This window comes from Artibeus jamaicensis, unplaced genomic scaffold (assembly GCF_021234435.1).
Source record: "Artibeus jamaicensis isolate MK-2021 breed Jamaican fruit bat unplaced genomic scaffold, CSHL_Jam_final contig_233, whole genome shotgun sequence".
In the NCBI taxonomy this organism is placed as follows: domain Eukaryota; kingdom Metazoa; phylum Chordata; class Mammalia; order Chiroptera; family Phyllostomidae; genus Artibeus; species Artibeus jamaicensis.
This window is the reverse complement of record NW_026521486.1, coordinates 35,352,624-35,376,857: the sequence shown is the minus strand read 5'-3', so window position 1 is coordinate 35,376,857 and position 24,234 is coordinate 35,352,624. Positions and strand designations below refer to the sequence as shown.

General features: G+C 39.4%; 1 protein-coding gene across 2 annotated transcripts in view; it reads left to right on the top strand.

Annotated features, from left to right (window-relative positions):
- The window catches only part of ITPR2 (inositol 1,4,5-trisphosphate receptor type 2), a 444,505-nt gene that overhangs the window by 149,199 nt on the left and 271,072 nt on the right, over positions 1-24,234 (top strand). For both annotated transcript variants that reach the window (XM_037144844.2, XM_053662176.1), the window contains 2 exons: positions 19,495-19,688; positions 23,310-23,439. In XM_037144844.2, coding sequence (XP_037000739.2) covers positions 19,495-19,688; positions 23,310-23,439 — 324 coding nt within the window. The remainder of the gene's footprint in view (positions 1-19,494; positions 19,689-23,309; positions 23,440-24,234) is intronic.

Here is a 24,234-nt window from a genome sequence, read left to right as displayed (position 1 = left end):
TTCCATTGCAAGATTTAAAGAGTAAAACTGGAAATCTAATTTCAGACATAAGTCTGGTTAGGAATTATAAATGAGGAACATCCAGGTATCTGAAGTAATTAATTGCCACTGTCTAAATCTCAGTTCCTTCTACATCTTCTATTGTATGACCAAAAAGAAACAAATTAAACCACATAAATACCTCACCTACAGCAGAACTGGAAGGCAGAGGATAGTATAAACTTTGGTTTCTGTATGTAGAAAAGTAACATCATTTTTCAATAGAGCCGTTGCATGAGTTTTCACTGTAAATCTTTGTGGACAATTCGGGGTTTCTGGAAAAAAATTGTGTGAAAGGGACACGAGGGGATTCTGTGAAAATCATGCTCAGAAAAAGAAAGTCTATCCTGAGTGTGAACATGGAGACAGAGAATCAGGTAGATGCAGGAACACTACCTGAGTAAAGAGGAAGGGACTTAACAATGCACAGGTAGCAGCGTGGGGGGAAAATGCTGCTCCAAAGGGAGGGGCACCCTTTGGAGTCTTGTTGGTGAAGGGAAAATAAGTGAAGTGGGGAGATCTAGAATACCACAAGATGAAATAAAACTGAAAATGGAAGGAAATGTATATTCTCCCCTGTCCCCATCCCCAAAGCCACTTTAAAGAAACCAGCACATCAGAGGGTGCTCTTGAACTAGAGATCTTGTAAACTGGCTCATACTGTCAGTCTTGTCTAAGAAAGGGCTGGATGTAATCAGTCTTCATTTATATGAAACTCCTGCAAGATCAAAATGGAATAAAGAATCAAAACATTTCAGTTGGTGGAGATTCCTCTTTGAAATGCAACTATGAAGCAGAAGAAAATGCTAACACAACACCGTAATCTGAGTTAAATGTCTCCTAACAACTATTGGGGTATGAAAAGCACCTTGAATCACAAATTCAGAAACTAAGGTTAGAAATGAAAAAATGAAACAAAACAAGAGGAAATGAAATTGAAGCTGATTGAACTTAGGAAAGAAAGAGAATGAAGTGGTAGACTTTATTAGTTTTAGAAATACAGACTAAATTACAAGATACCAAAGGAAGAATAGACCTGAAAAAACGTTTAATAAGTACCATTGAGCAAGGCCAGTGAACAATGATGAGAATGTCAATGACATAAAGAAACAACTACAAAGGGTCAGAGAGAAAGTGGTTGAAATGGAAGAAAGACAAAGAAGAGCCATCATGTGACTAATTGAAGTCCCTGAAGAAGAAGAACAAAATGTGGAAGAGAACTGATAATTAAAATTATAATAAAAAACCATTCTGTAAATAAAAAGGTAATCTGAATTCTACATGGTGAAATTGTCCAGAACAGTAATCTCCAAGATGTGGCAGAATACAACCATTATATATATTATATATTCAGAGAGAGTGGTAAGAGGAGAGAAGGTCACTTTGAAAACAAATGGAGAGAAAGGGAAAGGAAAGATGTTTTTTGGTATGATGCTGTAATAATCTACAGTTTACTTTAAACTAAACCATTCTTAAAAAGTTAGAAGGTAATCTTGACTTTTGGTCTAAATGCTTATATTTTTCTTTCAGAGTTTGTTCATAAAGCAAGTATTTTCTTCCTCTGAATTTTTAAAAATCTTATATGTACTGTCCATTGTTTAGTTCATGTCTGCTATGTAAGACACATTTTTACTTTTTAAAATATTTTATGATTACCACATGTTCTTGTGAACTCCACTTACCTCTGGGCATCTTAACTATTCTTTTAAATATCTGAGAAACACTAATTATTTCATTCAGTACTACTGTACTGAGTAACTGTTGTATGCCAGACACTGTTTTCATCACTGAGAATAAGGAATGAACAAGATAAACCAAATTCTTAGCCACAGGGAGGACAGACAATTAATAAATAAATAGGCAGGCCCCCTGTGTCCTGCTGCCCATTGGGGGAGATGAGCAGATAATAGACAAATGAATATAACCCTGTAACATCAGATGATGCTGTGAAGCACAGTGGAGTAGGACAGTATGGAGAGTGATGGAGTACGAGAGCACTTAGTTTTAGTTAGACTGAACAAGTCTCTAAACACACGGGCAGATACCGGTATGCATCAAGGAAGAAAACCCTGAGGCTGAGTAAGCCTGGTGTGTGAGGAGCAGCAGGAAGAGCATTTTGGCCGAGGCAAAGTGATAAGAAATTCCCACGCCTACAGGGTGCAGCAGAAGTAACGCCTGCTTGAGCATGGTTGGCAGGGTAATAATATGGATGTAATTATTTATAGTTTTAATTTGAACACTTCAGCTAAAATGTTATATGGTGTGCTTGAGTGTGACATTGTTATGTTGCAGAATATGGTGCTTATAATTTTGTAATAAAAGATAACATAATTAAAAAAGGGTGTTATCTGTACTGGACCCTGTATACTGCATGAACCAAAACTCTGAGGTGACTTTCTTCTGAGAAAGAAACTCCTAATTTGGAGAAGTGCATTTTCCTAATTTGTGGAAAGGGGTTGGTGGATTTTGACTTTATTTTTGGACTTTAAATGTGCTTCCCTCTCTGGAGTACTGCATACCCATGAAAGTAATTTGAATTTAAGGAGCATAGTTTTAAGATCACTTTAATTTATTTTTTTAAGTCATGTCGCTTGATATGTACAAATTGGAGGGTTAATCATTTCTTTTCTACATTCCTATGATTAGGTACATGATGTAAACTGTGAGAAAATATAATTTGTTCTTAAGCATGATTTGATAACAATTATAATTATACTGCAGGTGACATGTCTGAGAGAAGCCCTTTTCACTCCTTTGAACCCTGAAAGTCCTTGTTAAGGAGTCATTTTTTTTTCATTTACTAACATTAAATGCTTATTTGGTCTCACTAACTCACATTCATTTGGAAGTATAGTGCTTTTTTAGTAAAATATTCAAATCTAGATTTCTTTGAAGCATAGCTATACTTGCAAGACAAAAAGTAAGGCACTGTACTTTTTATCAACACTACTTTGAGGAACATTTAAAAAAGTGACTATGAAGTTTTATTTTTATAACTGTACAGAATAGAAAAGAATGTGCCTCATTGGGGTAGATACATTATTTGCTCACAAAATTGCCAGTAATGCAAATGTATTGAGTTATGCATGGATTTCAGACTGTTGTGTAAAAAGGTTTTTTTTTTTTTTTAAATACCAATATAGAAAAACCTATTTAGGGAGATAAATTAACTTGCCTAAGATCCCTTAGTCAGTAAATGGCATTGCTAAGAATTAAAGTGCAAGAAATTAATCTTTCCATCCTTTCTACACTTGATTATTTATTTGTCCAATGAGATTATGTTTCAGAAAATTGTTAGTGAGATTAGAATTTTGTTTCATAAATTTTATTTCATTTTATTAGCTTCGTTTTGGTGACACTGGTTAGTAGGGTCACACAGGTGTCAGGTGCCCATTTCCACGACACATGTTCTACATATTCCACTGTTGTGCCCACCACCCAAAGGCGCATCAGCTTCATTCATTTCAAAGTTAACACACCTGGGGGGCATTGGTCTTATAATATCTTCTTTAAGTAAATAAGATATGGGGTTTAAAATAAAAAAAGGGACGAAGTGGTGTCCTGTGCCTCTTGATGTGGTACATACAACATCACCTATTTAATATTTCCGACACAAACTCATAATCTAACTAACCACAAGGAATTATCAGAGAAGTATAAAGTGTGGGATATTTAATAGAAAAACCGTCTTGAACTTAAAAAATGTCAAAAGTCATAAAACATGAAGGCTGAGAAACTTTCTGATTAAAGGAGATTAAAGAGATATGGCAGCGAAATCAGTATGTGATTGTGGATCAGGAAAAATATCTACAGAAACATTATTGGTGCTGTTGATTATGTATTATGCATTAGGTTACAGTATTATATCAGTTAGATTTCCTGAATGTTAATAGTAGTGTGGTTATATGAGACAATGTACTTGTTTCTAGCACATACATGCTGAAGAATTAAAGGATGAAAGACCACGATATCTGGAACAAATCCCCAAATTCAGCGCTGCAGGAAAGATGTATGTCGTGTGTATATGTAGAGAGAGAGTGAGAGCAAGGAGGATGCAATGTGGCGGAGTTTGTGACTAACAAATCTGGGCAGACGCTATTGCAGCAATTCCTTGTACAATTCTTGCAGCTCTTCCCATATACTTGAAAAGTATTCCCAAACAGAAAAGTTAGCACATTAAATCATTAGCCGACTAAGAAAATGATTTATTGTATGATGAGACTTCAGGCTTAAAGCTTTATCATACAGCTCTACTATAAGGTGTTATTATAGCTGAGTTTGGTTAATTATAATTTCCTAATGAAAGTTCTATTAGACTCTATACGTTCTTACAAAGGAAGCAAGAAAAGAATGCATTTCTGGAATCTCCAAATGTGGAGACAGGATTTTCAGGCCTGGGAAAAATTCCGGTGGTACAGGGTGAGACCGAGGCTGATGCCAGAGAGGAAATCCCAGATCACGGGAAGCACTTGGGGGAACAACTCTCCGTTTGAAGGACAACCGCGGAGCCTTTGCGGTGTTGCCACGTTACAATACCCAGTGCCGTGTCATCTCGGCTCTTTTATATCCAAAGGATCTAGATCATATTTTCCAATTTCAGTGAAACTTTATTTTTAATTGGAATTCCTGGGCAAAACACACTTTTTGAAAAATAGGAAGTAATTTTGTAAGCATTCTTGCCAGACCAACCAGTTTCTTCAAGCAATAGTACCAGTTTTCTCCTACTATGTCTGGAAAATTTTCTGCAGTAGAACCATGCCTTTTTAAAAAAATTCATCTGATCTACTTACCTCTTAATTCTGCTCCAGCTTGGGTGCTGGGCACTCAGAGAAATGGGTTCAGTGGTTGTTGGGCCGGTCAGACCCAGGGGGCGGAAGAAGAGGCATGCCTAGAAGGAAAAAGAGTTCCAGTTCACCGCGGCCTCCACGGCACCTGTCTTGAATAGGGTGGACATGTGCAGCCTTTGTTTGTTTTTCTTGGAAATCCTGTAGGTTTCAATGTCCATGATTAGTGTTTGGAGTGATGGGGATAGCTGTTTTGGGAAGTGGCAGTTATAGAAGTTTTTCTCTCTTGGGTGCTCGGGTACAGCTCAGCCCACCTCTGTGCCTCTGTGAGTTGTCCTCTTTCTAGAGCCAGCTGGGGGCCTGAGTCAGGTCCCAGGCTGTGACTGCTCACCATCCCAGTTGGCACACTCAGCAGAAATTGCTGGGCTCAGAAGCAGCATTTCATTTTCTGCTCTAGAGGTGGTCCATTCAGAAAATGATCCAGGCTCACTCACGTGGAGACAAGGGAAGTTGGTCCTGCACTGGCTTCGCTGCAGTGAAACAGAAGATTCTAATCTTCAGAGTCTCAGTCCTTTCATTGGCTATGCCTCTCTTGGGAAAAGATGCTGTTTTCAAACAAGTGCATGCACTCCCAACAGGCTGTACTGAATCAGTTTGCTTTGCCTAACACCTATCATTTGCTCCCAGTGATTTAACAGGCACAGGCTCCATTTGGTGGAATTGCTATTTTGGGTGGAAGGATTATGTCTAGCAGTGCTCCTCTTTGTCATGTATAAAAGCAAATGTATATACTGGGTGGTAAACTGGGTATTTTCAATATACTTTTTAAAGTATATTCCATTTAAAAAATTATACATTTTTTCTCTTTGTGGTTGCCAAAAGAAATGTAGTCTAAGGATCCATATTTCTGCTACTAAGACCCCTTTCTACAACAGGGTGCACACCTGTGTTCTGTCCTACTATAGGGTCATTTGAATAGATGAGAACAAATGTGAATCTTACTTACAGAGGTTTTTAATGAGCTATGTAACAAGTTCACTCTGACTGGTGAGAGTGTCATCTCCATTGAACAGAGTGTAGAACTTGACAGTGTCTGGACATGGTTGGGGTCTAATTCAGTTATTCTTTCAGTGTCCTTCAACTGATCTGTGCATTGTTGGAGTGGAACTGGCATTCAAATTTGAACCTGTGATGTGGAGTGATAAAGTCTGATCTGCTTTTGGTGACTTTTAGGCCTCTTTAGGATGTCTAGGTCCCCCTCATCTTCTCCTTTCACAATTGTTTCCCTGCCCTTAAACTCACCACCTGTAAAAAGGCATTATCTCAGAAAACTACTAAAAGACCAAATGAGCTAAGTAGTTGCTTTCTGTCTTCTATCATTTTGTTCTTCCAAATGCTTGAGAGTCTCTATAGTCAAGCCCAGAAAAATGGGTCCGTTCCCAGTTTGTCACCAGGTGATCTCCTCTGTTGCTTCACATGGGGTCTGTCCAGAATGTGTCTGGCCATGTAATATGAAAAATAGAGACATTAATTGAAGAAGACAGAAGATACAGGAAACATTGTACAAAGGACAATGATGACTCAGTCCCCTTCTCCTTCAAAGTGGGCACCTTGGGACCTCTTACAGGCTCCCAATCGCCACTAGCTACCCCATCATATTCTCCTGAATCTCACTGATGTTCTGAAACTTCTTCCCTTTCTAAGGTGATTTTAGTTTTGGGAAAAAAAATGGAAGTCTCAGGGTGCAAAACTGAGCTGTAGGGGCGCTGAGTCATCTGGGTGATCTGAGGTTTTGTAAAAAGACTGCACAACACGTGATGTGTTAGTGGGTGCGTTCTGGTGATGAAGCTGCCAATCACCAGTTGCCCATAGCTGCAGCCTTCTGAGTCATCCGAATAGTTTTCACGGAGGAATGTTCAAGCTTAATGCAAAATGTGATGGAGGTTCATTGCTCTACTCACTCAATCATTTTGAAGGTGAAAGTCATACAGTGCACACGCCCACTTGATGATGTCTACCACCTCCACTGACTAGTACAATGAAGTTGTCATTGTTCACACACGCACATTCCAGTCCACTCTCCTTGGCTGCTGGGTTACATCGATGTTGCACAAATCATTTTTGTTATATCAACAATGGCTGGATTTTTTCTGTACAGATCTTATTGTATGTTGTAATATTGAAAGTAGGAAACCACTTAAGAAAAAAATCAGTGGAGAATTCCATTTACTTTTAGGATTTTCTTTCTTTTGAGGTTTCAGGTTTGGAGCTGAAGTACCTTTGCTCTTAGAAAGGAAGACACAGGTAACCACAATCTGAGATTATTATACTGCCCTTAAAATATTGAAGCTGTACTGGGTGACTTGCAGCCCCATGGGCCCAATCCAGGGTAGGAGAGAGATAGGGAGGGTGGGCAGTGAGAGGGACATTGGACATATGTATGTCCAAAAGCACCCCTTGCCCTAGGAGATTTGGGGAAGAGAGTAAGACCATGCTAACTCTCCATCTAGGGCCAAAGAACCAGCTGCTTCTTCACCTAATTTTTTTGCCTTGTTAGAGACTTCACATTGTCCACCTTAAGATGCTTTTTTTTGGGCAGCATAGATACTGTTAAAAAGAAGCAGGGAAATTGAGATCGGAGGTGGAGCAGAAAACATTTCTTAATATTGTTATATGGGTGGGAAAGGAGGAAAATATATATAAGCAAAAAATCTTCCAGAAAATGGTTTCTTCCTTTATAAAGTTAGGAGGTGAGTCTAAATATGATCTTTATAGTTACTTTCAGTTCAGAACTGTGATTCTTTGAAGATTAGTATAAAATTCTCATTCACTCACTGAATGGCATTCTTTTTAATGTGCGCTGCAAAACATTACTTTTAAGAGATATCCATGAAGCGTATCTCCTGGTTAGTAGCTGTGATTCCTCTGTGTAAATACACCAGCTAGAATCCTTGAAACCAATAGCCTTAGTTCACTTAAAATATTGAGTATGTCACAAAAAAGCAAGTAACCAAGAAGGGACTCACCTGGGTACCAAGAAAGACACTGAGGAGGTACACCTGCGGAGGTGGGCGATGAGAAAGAAGGTATAGTATCAAAGGGCCCGTACAGAAGATGCAGGGCAGCTTCATGTTAAGGACTCTATAGTGTTCCTACATTTCCTTTCAATTTTTCACCTGTCTGAGTTCTTTTCAGGTCTTTATGAAGATTTGAAGTTTGCAGTCGAGTTCACAGTGCTCAACTCTTAGCAAGGTTTACTTACCAGGTTAAGATACTACATTTACCATTTTTCACTGAAAATCGCTTTCATTGATTTTTGGACTTAATCTTTCCCAAAACCATTCTGCCTTTCAAGACTCTCTTTTTAGATGGTCTTCTCCTGTTCTCTCTCATCTTTGCTTTCAGCAATGTCCCTTTGCTTCAGATAGAATTCTCTTATCTCCACTATGTGTCCTGTTCCTCACACCTGGCTTCTTCCCAGGGGCTGTTCTCTTCTGTCCACACCTTTTCTCCATCCAAATCATGTAATTCTAGTAAAGGAAGCTTTAGTCTCGAAGAAGAGGCAAGAACAAGTGTGCTACCCTATCACAGTGATAGGTTTTCTCTTGTCCCTTTGTGTGTATACAGTAGTCCCCTCTTACTCACAGGGCTTTGTTCCAAAGTCCACAGTGGATGGTCCAAAAGTATGTTTGGATAGTACCAAATCCTATATATTTATGTTTTTTTCTATATATCCATAACTTTTTGCTTAATGGAAGCACTTAATGGCTTCTCTTTGGCATATCCAAATTGCCAGCATCACTGCTCTTGTGCTTTGGGGCCATTCCTAAGTTAAATAAGTTACTTAAACTCAAGCAGTCAATACCGTGACAATCAGTCTGATAAGCAAGAAGCCTACAGCATGGAGACACTGGAAAAAGAGATGATTCACATCCTTGGAAGGATGGCAGGAGGCCTCATCATGCTACTCAGAATAACACGCAATTTCAAACTTGCGAATTGCTAATTTCTGGAATTTTTCATTTAATATTTTTGGAATGTAGTTGACCATGGTTGACTGTGGGTCACTGAAGCGGTGGAAAGTACAACTGTAGATAAAGGCGGTGGGGGGGGGCGCTAATGTGCACTGTCAGGGGAGCATGCTGTTTCACAGTGCCTTGAGATTGTTCCACTGGGTTTTAAGTGACAACAATAAGGACAACAGTCTCCCAGCAGCTCTAGAATTACTTATTGCAGGTTGCATTCCCTAGGAAGCAGACTCTGAGACAGAGGTTAGTAGGAGATTTCTTAGGGACAGCTGTTAGGATCAACGCCAGTGGAATAGGAGTGAAGGGAGCAGGGTTGGGCAGAGTGAGAAATCGGGTTGCGATGCAGTCATACTGGAAGCCTCAGCAGGTTTTTCAGAGTCGTCTCCCATTGGAATGAAGGGGCAGAGCCTTCGTGCCCCACAGGCCTCCCTGTTTGAGGCAGCCATGTTCAGTCCAGTCCGTCCTCATTGAGGGCTGACATGTGAGGGCTCTCCTCCAAGAAGCACTTGTAGCAGCTGAGGCAACTGCCCTCCTTTCCTACAAGGGAGTCTGGGCGGCACTGTGGTAGCACCCATCAGAGGCATCTTCCCGAAAAGTACCATGGCCGGAACAGCTGTCCATCATGACTAAGTCTCATAGGAAATAGAGATGAGGAAGAAAAGTAACAATGACTTGAAGACATTTAAAAGCCTAATGAAGTTCTATACAGGAGAAAGTTTTCTAGAATCTACCTGCTTCCCAGTGCCCCAGAATCACGAGCATCAGAGCCCTGCCTTAGGTAGCAAGTCTTTTCTGAAGTGCTCTTCAGATGATACAGTGATGTTCTGCTCTGAATCTGGTTCTCTTACCCGCGCTGTGCTCCGCTGACTACACCTCTAAGTCCTTTCTGAGTTACTACATAATGTCTTTTACATACTTGTTTTTCTGCTTAAACTTTTTCAGGTTTTAGGGAAAATGCCTGTGTCACTGTCAGGTTCTTTCCTGGTTATCAATGGTGCCCGAGAGGACTCCTTCCCGCCTTTCTGGGATTAATTTTCTTTATATATAGCAAGACAGTTTTCAGGCATATTATCTCTACTAGATCATGTCCTTTAAAAAAGTCAAATGCATATATAAAAATAGGTGCAAAATAACTGCTTTGTATTGAGTTTCTCCATGTGCCAGGTCAAGCATTTAGCAAAGCATTATTATATCTAGCATACCTCTAGGTATTTTGCATATTTTTATCTTTAATCCTTATCACAACCCCACAAGCTAGTTATTACGGTCACTTTTTGCCCAGGAAATAGGCTCTTTAGAGAGGTTAAATAACTTTGCCCAAGACCATTCACCTTGCAGCTTGCAGAGCCAAATTTTGAATCCAGATTTCTTTCCCCTTTTCCCCCTTTTTATTTATATTTTTTCCTTCCCTTAAAAACCCCTATAGCTCTACAGTTTATGTTGTTTATGCTGTTGTCATACCGCTTTCTAGATAGATGACTTCTTCATTTACAGATACTCTGTTCTCTGTGTGTTCCAAGTTCCCTAAGAAAATGTACAAAACAATAGGTGTTTACTAAAGACTTCAACTTGAAGTGATTGTACAGGTCAGATCAAAAAGTTTTTAAACCAAGAGTCATCCCTTCAGGAGTGGTGGTTTGCCTTCTCTTAGAAACACGAAGTTTTAATCACAAGTCTTAAGAGTTTTAGCACTTAAACATCTCTCGAAGGTGGATGTTCCTCTTCAGTCCCTGAAGTAGACGTCTGCCTGGGCCCCTGACTCTGTGTGGGCTTTCTCCACATTCCAACATAAGGGTCCTTCCAAATCACACTCTCTGCCTCTTTTACTTGTTCATCCCTAGAGACAAACATCATCTCTAAAGAATAATGCCCCTCCTTTTTTTTAAATTGGTACCCAAAGGGCTTCATAAATTGAGTTAGATGTCTCTAGTTCTATTTCTTGCTGATCCCCCTGTTATACTGAACGATTTTACTTCTTAGGTACTTTCCTAGGAGCTGCTTCTGTATTTCATACATATTTTCTTAACTTGCTTATCATTAGGGTGAAAATATGTAAGTCATATGCCTTTTATGGATATACATGCATTTGAGGGACCAAAATATTTACAGATCCTAATATTCCAAATACATATTTGTGTCTTTCTTTTGTCTGTCTTTTTCCTAGTAAATTTATGAAGGGCTTGTGACTCTTAGGTTACTACCTGGATAATTCAATAATAAAGATTTAAATTTATTGATGGAGAGAACCAGAGAGGGGAGAAAAACTGTGAAAAACAAATTTTATTTATAGTTCTATAGCTGATTTGTACCATGCCTAATATATTATTACATCCATACCTGGCTTTCAAAATTATCTATTGAGTGAAATGCACTTGATGAAGTTTGTAAATTATGTTTTTATCATAAATATGTATGTGTTTGAATGACAAACATGTTTTCTAGATCATGACATTTGAAATATATAATTATTTTCCTTTTATCACTTAATGAAATTTTACTGTGGCTTTCCAGACTTCCAGTGAAGGCGAGATAACCTCACAAATACCAGTTCAGATGAACATACTTCCTGGTATTTTCTTCCTGCAATTTTCTTTCAGAACTTTTAGTGATTAATGTTGTACCTCTCCAGTGATCTCTGATATACCATCTTAATAGAGTAACACGGTTGCCAACTGTGTCAGTTAATAAACTTCGGACGGACTGGATGAGTATGGTGCGTGCAAGATTTCCATGTTACCGTAAGTCACAAAGTGACTCTGCAACCGCCTTATCATTCTCTCAGTCTGGGGTTACACATGAAGTTTTAATATGTGAAGTTAGTTTTGTTACACTTTGTCTGACTCAGCAGAGGCAGAAGATGCTTGATTCTAGGTTTGTCTGTGTTTCTGTGGGAAGTGTCACAAACAAAGGCATCGTCGTATAGCATTTCGGGTTTTGGTTTCATGAAGGTATCAGCCACCCAGTGGGTGAAGTTTAGTGTGGACTTTATTCCTGTTCTTTAAGCCAGGAGTCCCCAGCCCCCGGGCTGTGGACTTGGACCAGTCTGTGGCCCGTTAAGAACCAGGCCACACAGTGGGAGGTGAGCGGTGCGCCGGCGCAAGCGAGTGAGGCCTTGCTGGCATTACTGCTTGAGCCCCTCCTCCCGTCTCACCCCGACCACATCCATGGAAAAATTGTCTTCCATGAAACTGGCCTCTAGTGCTAAAAAGGTTTGGGGCCACTTCTTTAAGCTATAAAGTGACCCTGAAACCTCTGAGGTTACCTGGGAGTGAGTGACATGAATGACGGCTGGCACCCAGGGACAGCTACTGCTACTACCGACTGGAGTTCCTAGGGTAAAATCAGTAGTTGTGGATGATCTCACAAAAAGTGAGGATGACTGAAGACCATGTTGTCCTCACTTCCTCTCTGTCCCAAATGTTTTCTCAAATTATAAATATTGTTTGAGCCTTACTAATACCTCTGGGTGTTAGTTAATACAGTGGGGTAGGTTCCCTCAATATCTGGTCAAGAGAGTCCACCCAGGATGTACAATAAGACACGCCATAGAACCCAAGCATAGATTATAGAACCTTAGCATGTAAAGGGGTTGTAGAAACTAGTTACATAATTGATGAACTTCAGACCTTCATATAACACCCATTACAAATGGTCATCTAGAAGAATCTCCGGTAACACTGGGGTAACCAAATTTTATTGCTGCAAAAGACAAGTCTCTTATTTCCAACAGCTCCAATGATTAGGTTTCTTTTGTCAGGTTATCTGGAATATATCTCCCTCTAACTTGAAGCAAGCATCCCTACTTTTGTTCCCTAGAGCCACACTGACGTCTATCAGCACTTCCCACGTCAGTTCTTTCCATCTGTGAAAATGGTCAGCATGTCACCTGAGTGTTTCATCCACTCTGTTAGTCATCTGCAGTCCCGGGAACAGTTTATCTTATGAGACTTGCACAAATAGTTCCATTGCTTGTTTGATCAGCATAGAGGCAATGACAGTTATTTTCTCATTTTCTTTGAATACTTTACTTTTTTGATGCAGCATAGGTTAAAATGAGTATTTTTGGTAACAGTGACATAGTATTGATTCCACTGCATTTGAACACAAAGTTCTTATTTTTGCTCTGTTATGTCAACTTTTCTTCATTGTATACTCAGTTGGTTTTATTTAAACCTAAGTATAGGGTATTTTATATTTTTATGTTACGTTGTTGTATTTAGTTTTCATCCTGTTGATGTAGTTTTGGATTTGGGGGAGTCATTCACTATATTAGTTACCCTTTCTTGTTTCATGTTATCTTTGCATTTGAGAAACATGCCACTTCATTCATCTCTGACAAAAATAGTTATTGGGTTGAAGCAACCACAGTGCAGAAGGGAACCAGAGGCCCTCTGTGCTTTAACAATGATTGGTTCATTAATACTCCTGGGCTATTTTCATCGAACTCAACCCCTATTTGTGAAATGGTACATTATTCAAAATATGTACATTATTCCACATATGTGCCTCTAAGAGGTTCTGTTGGAGACGGGCAGGAGGAATGTAGGGGGTTAACTGGGGAAGGGTACAAAGGAGGTCTGTGGAGTAATGAGGAAGTTTGCCGTGTGGATTACACGTGATGTGTATGGGTGACTGTCCTTGTCAAAACTGCTGAAACTTTTTATTAAAGATCTGTGCATTTCGCTATACTTAAATTACATCTTAATTATAATTTTTTAGTATGTAAATTCACTTGGACTACCAACTGTTAAGAATTAAAGATCAATTTTGCAAGTTAAAATCTTGAGGTTTGGAATATTGAAATGACTTTGTCAGTATTTGACAGTGATGAAATCCGAAATAAGATGTGGAATTCAACCACTATTTTGGATGAATTGCTTTTTCAATTCATCCTTTGAATAACACTTCTTTAGGGTGTGGGATGGGAAATGATTTTCTTCTAAGCAGTCTACTTGATATTCAGAAAAAGATGGATAATAACATTTCTGTATTTTCGTAACATGTTTTCAAAAGGTTTTTTCCTTGTTCTATTTCTAAGCTCTTGGAAAGTTGGGATCTGTAAATGGATTTCATAACCCAACGTGTTCAGTGAGTGTTTATTTAGAACAAAGAAAAGTAGGTGCCAAATTATCTACTTTATCCACTGAGTACTGTTTATAAGCCACTCCTCTGAAGGACTTTTCCTTTTAGAGGTAATATTGTGTATCAGTCATGCCGTAGTGCAAGAGGTTGTGAGCCACGGTTGTGATCTGGAACCACACCTGTTCATTCATTAGTAGGGAGGTGACCACTGTAAGAGAATGTACTGAAACTGAGCAGATTTGTTTCTCTGGGGTATAGTGAGAACATTCACACATTCTCTATTTTTAGTTTTGAAATAATGCCTTATAATTACATGATAGCTTTCATTCTTCATGGCTTTTTTTTGCATGTATTATATAATTTTATTCTCATAAGAAGTGGGAACGTATTTTATTAGGATTAAGATCCTGGACATTGGATGATAAAGTAATTTGAGAAAGATCAACTACTCTGATCTAAATCCTTCACTCCATCCAAATCCAAGGTCAAAATGACATTTCTCCAGGGAACCCCTTTCCTTATCCTGTAATAGTTTTCCCAAGTGAAAACAATTTCCTGAGTGATTTTGTGTACTGCCCATGCTGTACTGTTACTGTTTCATCTGCTTTGTATTTATTCTGAATTTCTTTTTTGGACATGTTTTATGTTTTCTTAGCCATATTATAAATTCTTCTACTTCTCTTATCCTTCCTTCCCCATGCTCTGAGTATAGAGCCAGATGAACATTACCATCTTAATAAATCCTTTCTGAACAAGGGCTGCCCTTAAAATGAAATCGTGTGATATAAACAAAATGCCACAAGTAGTGTGTGGCCCATTATATAATAATAACTGGTTAGATGAGATCACTTGGGAAAAATGTGAGCAAATTTATTGCTTGATTAATAGTAATTCCACATTTTCAGTACGGTGTTGATTAGAATCTTTCTGCATTTGGTAGGTTTTCTGAGTTCTAATATAAAATCTTTGGAAACTTGGAAGGCGGTGGTCTTCTAGTGAAGCAGGATGGCGTGGGGTAGAGATGCACACAGACATCAGTGGACTTGCCTCCGAGGCTCTGTCCCTTTCTGACAGTGTGAAGTGGAATGCGTTCCCCCAACCCCTGCCCTGCTCCAGTGTGTGGACTAGCAAAGTACCTGGGAAATGTGCTGTTATCTGCCTTGATAACGGCAGATTCCGAGGTCTCCCTTACCTCATTGTTATCTCTTTTATTACTCTTATCCTTTTTAACAATTAAGTTTTAAAGTAACATGAAATTATATATGCTTTTTGAAGGAATTTAGGAAAGTATAAAGGAAAGCAAACAAAAGCTCACCTTGATGAGAAACAGAGTACCTTTAATGTGGTGATATTTAATTTTTTATGTGAGCCTTATAAATAAGTCATTCTCATTTTTAATAATTCATTTGTTAATCTAGTCCTTTTCTTTTATTTGTATATTAATTTAACAGCCATTTACTGACTGGCTGTTGGGTGTCAGGCACTATTCTAGGTGTTGGAGAGAAAGCACTAACCCAGGCCAAATGCCTGTCTTCATGGAGCCTCTGTTCTTTTCTAGGGGGTACGGTAATCACAGGAACAAATATCAAATGTGGTGTGTGAGGGTGATGATGCCATGACTAAACTGAGCAGGTGCGTGGATCCAGAGTGATGGCAGTCCTTCCTTAGAGAAGGTGACACTGATTTGAGGAGGTGATACTGTACCAGGAATCAGAGAGTATCTGTCTATGGCCATACCACCCTGAATGCGCCTGATCTCATCTGATCTCAGAAGCTAAGCAGGGTCGGGCCTGGTTAGTACTTGGAAGGGAGGAATCAGAAAGTATCGAGGGAGCCAGCCAGATGACCAGCTGGAAAAAAGACCTCCAGGCAAAGGAACGGCAGGTTTCCACCAGGCCCCACACACGGTGTAAAAACCTGATGAGGACTGGAACTCTCGCTCTCTGAAACCCTGTGATCCAACTTTGAACTGGGAGTGCTGCTCATCCATTGTGTTCTTGGGGTGTTAAATTCTGATCTTCCATTTTCTCCATATTACCTATTACTCTGCTTATATCACTAGCTTAATTAAGCTTTTGATCTTGTGTTAATGTTTTTGTTTTCTTTGCACACAGAAAAGTTCTTTTATAACCCAGACCCTAATCACTGGGAGGAAGCATTGCTTTAGAGACTGTTTGAAATAAGAAGGTGTCTCTAGTTCTAGAGTGTATGTGGTTTTAGCAGGTGGAGGTCTATACAGAGCTGTGGAGCAGGGGTGAGAAGTAGAAAGACTTCCTGGATTATATCTTTATGGTTTAACAGCATTCTGTTTTGAATGAATAACTAAAACAGTAGATGCATTTATTCAAATCCAACTGTAAAGATATGTTTCAGGGAAATAAGAATGATTTTCAGATGATTCATTTTTTGGTTGCTATTACTATAAAACATTGAGCTGACTTCAGTAGTCACAAAACAAATAAATTGCTATGAGCAATTATTCACAGAATTCTTCTAGTCAAATGCCTGTTTTCTCTTATAAATGCACAGAAGGTTGTCTATTTATCTGAAATCTAAACAACTGGAAAATTCAAATTATCATTTTTATTCTTATGTCCTCATAGCAGAAAACTATTTCTAATAGAAAGAAATAATGGATAAAGATGACTTAAAACACTAATGGATATAAGGTAAATTTAAATCAAGTAAGATGCTGTTAAATGTCTTATACCTTCTATATATCCATAAATTGTTAAAGATTGTTGAATCCAGTAGTGATCACCGGCAGTAGAATGACTACTGAATAGAGAAAAATTAAATTATGGTTAGTAAAGCTTTATTGTTAGATAAATACCTTATTGCTTCCTATGTCTATGGGATTGCTCATATAAACTTGGTTCATTTTGAACTGTCAAAGAGACAAAGCAATGTATTTTCAATCCATCCCCAGTCACCACTCCTAGTGTGCATTTTGCTATACCTGTTCACGTTTGAGTTTTCCTCTTGAGGCGATTAGGAATAGTGCACATATCTGTATAGTTATGTAATGAAAGAACCTAAACAGTTTATCTGCTTTTGTTTCTAAGCAATTTCTTCATGCTTTTACTCAACAAAGATGAATCCTACTTTTTCAAGCCACTTCAATAGACTTTATAGGTAAATCTAAATTCTGACTTTTGGGTTAATATGAAAGACATAGAAAAGCTGAATTTCTAGGGTATAATTTTTCCAGAGGATTTGTATTATATTACAGTAGCCTTTTCACTGAAAACTTTTCTGTAGCTTTAACTAATTATAGCTGAGAAGAGAAATAGTAAGTTTTCTTCTTGTGCAATGCTGCTGACTGATCACCTCTGACTTTGTCTAGAATTAGAAATTTTTTCTGTGGAAAAATGGATATCAGAGCTTTGCATGTCTGTGATTTATGTGGTGTTTGAATTATGTTTTTCAAACTGTAGTAATGCACAATTTAAGCACTTCTCATCACCAAGCAACTGCAGCAAATATATATAACGTCTTTTAATTTGAGACCTCCAAGCAGGCCATACATGGAGACGTCAGGGGAGTTTGTGGCAGCCACGTCCTCCAGGCCTCTGGGGATGCGGTGCATCTGGAATGAACCCTCCCGGTTCATCGACAACATGTGTTGCGTATTATCATGTCTCTGGCCTCTAGATTTCAATTTCATGGTGACAGATTCTATATCTGGGGGAAGAACTGTCTGGGCTAACTTCCTGTGTAATAATCACTTGGATATAATGATTATTTTCCATGTAAATCTAAATAAGATGCAGACACTGCTGGTGCCAAGGATTTCTGTGTGAATCAGGGATAAGAATAACACAGGAGCCTGTTCTGCATTAGTGGTGAGAAAGCACGTCTTGGAGGCAAACCCATATACATACTCTAATCAAGTTTCAGATAAACGTGTTGGTTGAACGTGGATGACCCCGAACCCTTGCCAGCTACCAGATGTGCATCCCTGAAATCCATGCAGCAAACAGTGGGGGGTGTTTGGAAATACTCAACTGCTATGGTTGTTTGAGGACCACAGGCAAGGAAGCATTCTGCCTTGAGGTTATTCTGATACAATAGGGCTGTCTGAAATTCTTTGTCTCGATTTATCCAAACTTGGAAATTACCTTACATGTTTTTTTCCTTGTCTGCGTCCCCCCACCCACTGCTCTTTTATTGGCTTATGTAAGCAGCAGTGTGATAAGAGGTGCTAGACTCTCAGAGCGAAAACCCAAGTTAATTTCTTCATGGAAGATGCCTCTCTAGAAAAAAATGTTCACTTCTTTGCCTTCTCAAAAATATGTTATTTGAGCACCACCACCTTTTATGTATGCTAATTTCAGATATGGATAAGATAATAAACTTTGAAGGGTGTTCCGTCTTTCTCATTGTGCAACTACTAGCGGTTACCCATGGCTCAGTGGGAATTGCTGTCTGCCTATGTGGGGCCATCAAGATTCTTTTGAGTCATCTTTTGACTATTTTCCTTTTTTTAAATTTGTTTGCCTTTCAATCCTGTAGGTATTCCCACAGTTTATGTTCTTGACTTAGAACTGAGAGATGTATCTTGTTCCCTCTTATTTCCATTGTCCTTTCTCTTGGTTTGCACCCTGACACACTTAAGGAAAAGAAAAATTTTGGCCAGATTCTCAGGCCTTTGCTTGAGGCAAAGCTCTGTGAACACCCACGAAGCAAAGACCACTGTTGTCAAAGGAAAGTACACAATTGTTCTTTTGAATCCTTGCTGCTAGGGAAACCACAGTCAGTCTGGGGAATGTAAATTGTGGCAGGGTCAGGAGGAGCCTTCCCTCTAGCTACTGGGGTGGGTGCAAGGAATGAGTGCGGGTGCAGTTTTAGTGGAGGACACACGAGTGAGAAGCCCAGCTCAGAAGAAGGTGCTGAAGAGGAGAGAACCCCTCACCGAAATGATTATGTTTGATGTGAACTTGTTTCCTGTAATTACCTCAAGTATAATTGCCTTTGTGGACTTTGTCTAATGATTATCTGTTCAAATAGGATGAAAGAATGGGAAGTATATTGGTTAATCTGTCATTCTTCACCAGGGGAAAGTTGTTTTTTTAAAAATGAGTTGAAACAATCCTCCCACAAGCTCTTTTATAAGCAGTGAAAACAAAGCTAAGAAGTCCTTGGTTTGAGGTAGGGTTAGGACACCTGTCACCATTTAAATGTTTTCATGGAATCTCTGTGTCCCCAACTTACCTTTTCGTGGAGATTAACAACCTGTCTTTCCTGTTACTGTGAATGTTAGAGCTTCTTGGCATGACGGTTGGTGGGACCTAACATGTTTCAGGAGGACCTGATCTGGATGTCCTTAGAGGGACAAGTTATCCTTGATGCATTGTTTGGAAGCATTTTCTGAGAAAAGTAAACTCATTTTAAAAATCTTGTCATTTTGAAATGTGTACAATGTCTTCATTTCATCTGCAAGAGAAGGGCCAGCACAGTGCTGCTGCTGCCGTGGTTTCAGTCTGGTTGTGACCAACTGGAACTTGCTGCTGTTTTGCCAGGTGCTTTGTGTGTTGACTTCGGGACTTTTCTCGTGCCAGGAAACAATGTCATGAGAACCATCCATGGGGTGGGAGAGATGATGACCCAGATGGTGCTCAGCAGAGGTTCCATCTTCCCCATGAACGTGCCCGATGTTCAGCCGAGCATCCACCCCAGCAAGCAAGGGAGCCCTGCCGAGCATGAAGATGTGACTGTGATGGACACCAAACTGAAGATTATTGAGATTTTACAGGTATGTGGTGTAATGAAAACAGCCACAAATACCTAATTGTGCTTATCAGCTTAATTATGTTTTTTGCTTCAAATCACTGTGTAAATACTCTGAAATGCTCTTGATCTAGTTTTATTTCTTTTAAGATATTGGCAAGCCTAGTAAGAAATCTCACACTGAGCTATTCAATATATTAATCATATATTTTAATTTCCATTAAATACATTAATGATACTATCTAACAATGATGGAGTGCTTTGCAGGGGAAAAAACCTCTTTCTTACGTATTTTCTTATTTAGTATTAACCCTAATTTACTTTCATCTTCATTTAAGAAGAATTTCAGAGCTGGCAAAATTAATGATTGAATTCTATCCCTTTTTATTTTTAACTGAATTGGACACATGATTCTATGTATCTAGATTTATCATTGTAGCAAGAAACTCACATAAAATTTTATTTATTATTAACAACATTTTAATAATTGGTTTTAATTGATTTTAGTATTTTATATAAGTGACTATCTCTGTATTTTTGTTGCCAAGTGGCCAGGAGTAACATATGTAATATATAAAATTTATTTATAATACAATATATCATAGATATAATTTTTATGTGTGTATATATATACATATATATGTTAATGTAGCTTTATGAATTTAAAGGAGATAAATTGTTATTTCATGCCCACTGGTTTAGTGAATTTCCCATTATGGTAGCTATGAATTCTTAATACTTTTTTAAAGTTTGAAAAGTAGTATGATACTTAAATTATATACATAGCATTTATTTCAGATTTGGAGAATGGAGCTTGGAGTTTTCAAAGATGCATTAAGATCTAGATACAGTTTATTGTCTTTCATCATGATTTATAGTAGACTGAGCTACCAGAAGTGGGTCAGTCGTCCAGGAAGGGCCTGTACGTTTTTATTTAAAGTAATTAGATTTATAATCATAAGAGGTTTTACAGTTCCTCCAGGAAATCCGAGGGCCAGATCCTGAGAAATATTGGCAGGCCTCCCAACAGTGTCCTCAGGACCCTGAGAAATCCCTCAGTCCTCCTGTTCTGAGCTGAGAAGGGTAGTGACCGCCTGACCGGTGGACCTTCTTAGCCTGCAGCTTAACATCATGCTAGTCCTGGGATGACCGTACAGGCTCCTCATTTTAGCCTAGAGTTACAGAGAAAGACAGCGTTAAAAAAATCTCTAACAACTAAATGATGAGAAGGACAACTTGTGTCGGGGCGGGTTAGGGCTGACTCACGTTTGCTGCCTCTTTTGGTCTCTTCATGTATTTCTTGTTGAAGCTCTGCTCTTGCTGTTTTTCTGTGCGTCTGGGGCTGGGTCTGACTGGCCGTGTCTGCGCCTGTGCTCCTGGGTGCTGTTTTTGAATGTGTTTCTTTTTTACAAGACCTCTTGAAGAATTTCTTTGTGGCCGGATTCCGTGTGCAAGCCCCCTGCTTGCTGCGGGCCCTTCTTCCTCGCCGTGTTCTCCTTTCTTTTCCCCATCACTTTGCATGATTCTCCTTTCGTCGTCTGTCCCTCCGTCACTCTCTCTATCTTTATCTGGCCCTCTCCCAACACTCTCTGTGCCTCTTTAAAAAAATTTTTTTGTTTTATTGATTTGAGAGAGGGAAAGAAACGTCTATTTATTGTTCTACTCGTTTGTGCATTCATTTGTTGACTCCTGATGCACCCTGACTGGAGACCGAACTGGCGCCCTTGGCATATTGGGTCGACACTCTGACCAGCTGAGCTGCCTGGCCAGGGCCTGCTTTTGTGGCCGTGCTTCCCTTTCCCTCTGTCTTTCCACCTCCCATTGATTTTTCATAATTCAATACAAGGTGGGGTAAAAGTACGTTTACAGTTGTAAGTACATGAATCATAGTTTATTCTCGTATAATTATATATTGATTGTTATTTTCCATATAAACAACTGTAAACCTACTTTTCCTAACCTATATATAAGAGGAAGAAAAATTTTATTTTGGTTATATTTATAAAGTACAGTTCTATGAAGCTTAGACTTCAACTAAAAGTTAATGTGTTTCGTTAATTGATATTTTATTGATTTGCTTTTTACATAGGTTTACAATAAAAACACATTTTTTAAAAGCACTTGCTATTTAGCTTCTGCTCCCACCATTCTGCTCAAAGCAGCCAGATCCATCGACCCTGTGGCCTCTTTTCCCATGACCTGTCTCCTGCTTTGAAAATCCCCTATCAGCAAGAATCAGTTCCGACAATATGCCGTGCTCACTCCATGCTCATAAAAGAGTGTCTTTCATGTTTGTTTTTTGCTCTGGATTATATGCTCTTCAAAGGCAGGCCTTATATCTGTGGCACTCTGTTTGTACCCTTGGTGCTTTCCTCAAGTACCTAGCCTAACAAGTGTTTGTTGGACCTAACTGAACATGGCTGACTGACGTGGAGCATGTTTGCTGCCCATAAGGAGCATAAGAGAGAGAGAGAGAGATTCAACTTTGGACCTATAGGTATAAATAATGTGTTGGGTGAGCAAAAAGGAGAAAAATTGATTTGGGCTGGGGAGCCGAAGAAAGTGTCAGTAATTAAAAAAAGAGAGAGAGTTTTAAATTGGACATTGGAGGATGTCTCAGAAGCTGGTGATTGGTGAAGAAGACTGTTCAAGGTGTAAAGTGGACATTGTGAACAAATGCGAGGAGGCAGGAGAGAAGCTGCAGGCCCTCTGTCCTGTGCTGTTGGAACAGAGAAGTGAGGGAGGGAGAGAGAATGAGAGAAGGGGCAGGCCAAGGGAGGGGAGGTGGGGCGGGATGCAAGCGGGCCATGGCGTGAAATAAGGTTAGAAGCTACCGCAGAATACCAAGTTTTCCGAAATCACATGATCATTGTTTACTGTGCGAGTGACACTCGTGAGCGGGTCGGGGCATGACGGCAATTTTGCTGGGACAAGATTTACTTCAGGGCTTAGGTCAGGCACACTGGGTTGAAGGTGACGCTGTGGAAGACCAGTTCCCTATTGTCGACTCAGAAAGCTGTGGGACGTATTTTTTCCTCTTTGATCTCCGCTGTATTCTATGCCACACGATTTAGCCCCTGACACTTTCCTAATTATGTCACAAATACGTGTTTTGATTTCCCAACTCAACATTGGCTTCTTGAGGGCAGTAGACTTCAGGGGTTTGCATCCTTCCTAGTGCTGAGCGCAGACAGGAATCTTATTGGCAGTTTGTTCCTGTCATTGCGTCACTTAAGGAGAACAGCGACAATCACACAAACCCAAAGGAAAACAAGCACCAGTGAGGCACATTCATGCTGTGTCAGGGTGTGTGACTTCAGAGCCCCATGTAGCCTAGAGCCAAGTCGGACTGTGGCATTGCTACCTCTCCATCTAGACCCACAGGAGACCTCACCCGGAATAGTCAGGAAGTAATCATGAAAAGTCAGGTTTTCTTCTCTCAAAAAATGCTTTGGGAAACACATCACTTTTCTTGGTTTCATGACTGATGAACTGTATGCAGCTGAAGCGTTAAGCATTTACCAGTGAATTTCTAACTAGTTCATGTGATATCTTGATAGTTATGTTCTTGGTGTTGTGTACTGAATTGTATTTTAAACATCATGCTAACCAAAGAAAATTATGGTGCTTCTAATGTTTCTTGTAGTTTATCCTGAGCGTCAGACTGGATTATAGGATCTCTTACATGCTGTCGATATACAAGAAGGAATTCGGGGAGAACAATGAGAACGCTGAGACGTCTGCCAATGGCTCTCCAGATACATTGATGCCATCAGGTATCTCCTTTGTCACAGTATCTACTCGTTGCTTTTTGTTTCCCCGAGAACTTGAAAGTACACTTCATATGTTAAAACACAGTGGCAATAATCTCCACCAATGACACGAAGGGACTGAGCCAGAGTGTCAAATAACCTGCCTGGGACGGCAGGGAGAATGTTTGCTGTTTCCTGGTGCTTGAATGCAGTTTCACTGTGATCTTCGGAGCTCTGCACGGGGGAGGTATTGTGCCGTTTTACAGATTGAAAAACCCCAAGGTCGGAGGGGTTAAAGTTACTTGTTAAAGGTCATAAGGTGTGGAGCAGGGATTCCCTCTGAATTCTCTCCAACTCCAGAGTCAAAATCTTGTAACCACTCTGCTATTTTCGGTGAAAATCCAAGGGAATTTTTGTGTTTTTTGGCCTGGATCAAAGAACAATGTGAAAGCCATGGACAGGAAAGGTGTTTTACAGGAAGGCACCGTCCAACTCTTGAAATACAGATGTGGCCTTTCCCCATGGTATGAACGTGTGCATGTGTGTGGTGGTTTTCCTGTGCGTATGTGTGTTGTTTTTAGCTTTGCATGGTTATAAACTATTCCAGTATTTCAGTTTTTCACATTTAAAAAGTATAAGAATAAAGCCACTTTATCTCTGAGTGTGAGACCATAGTAATGAAAGAAGAGAAAAATTATTGTAAAGATACTGTGGCTATAGAAAGTACCTTATGACACCTCAGAAATATTAATTACTATTATCCTGGACAGATCGGGCCAGCCGTGGCAGGCTGTGAAGTGTCGCATCCAAGATTTAGCC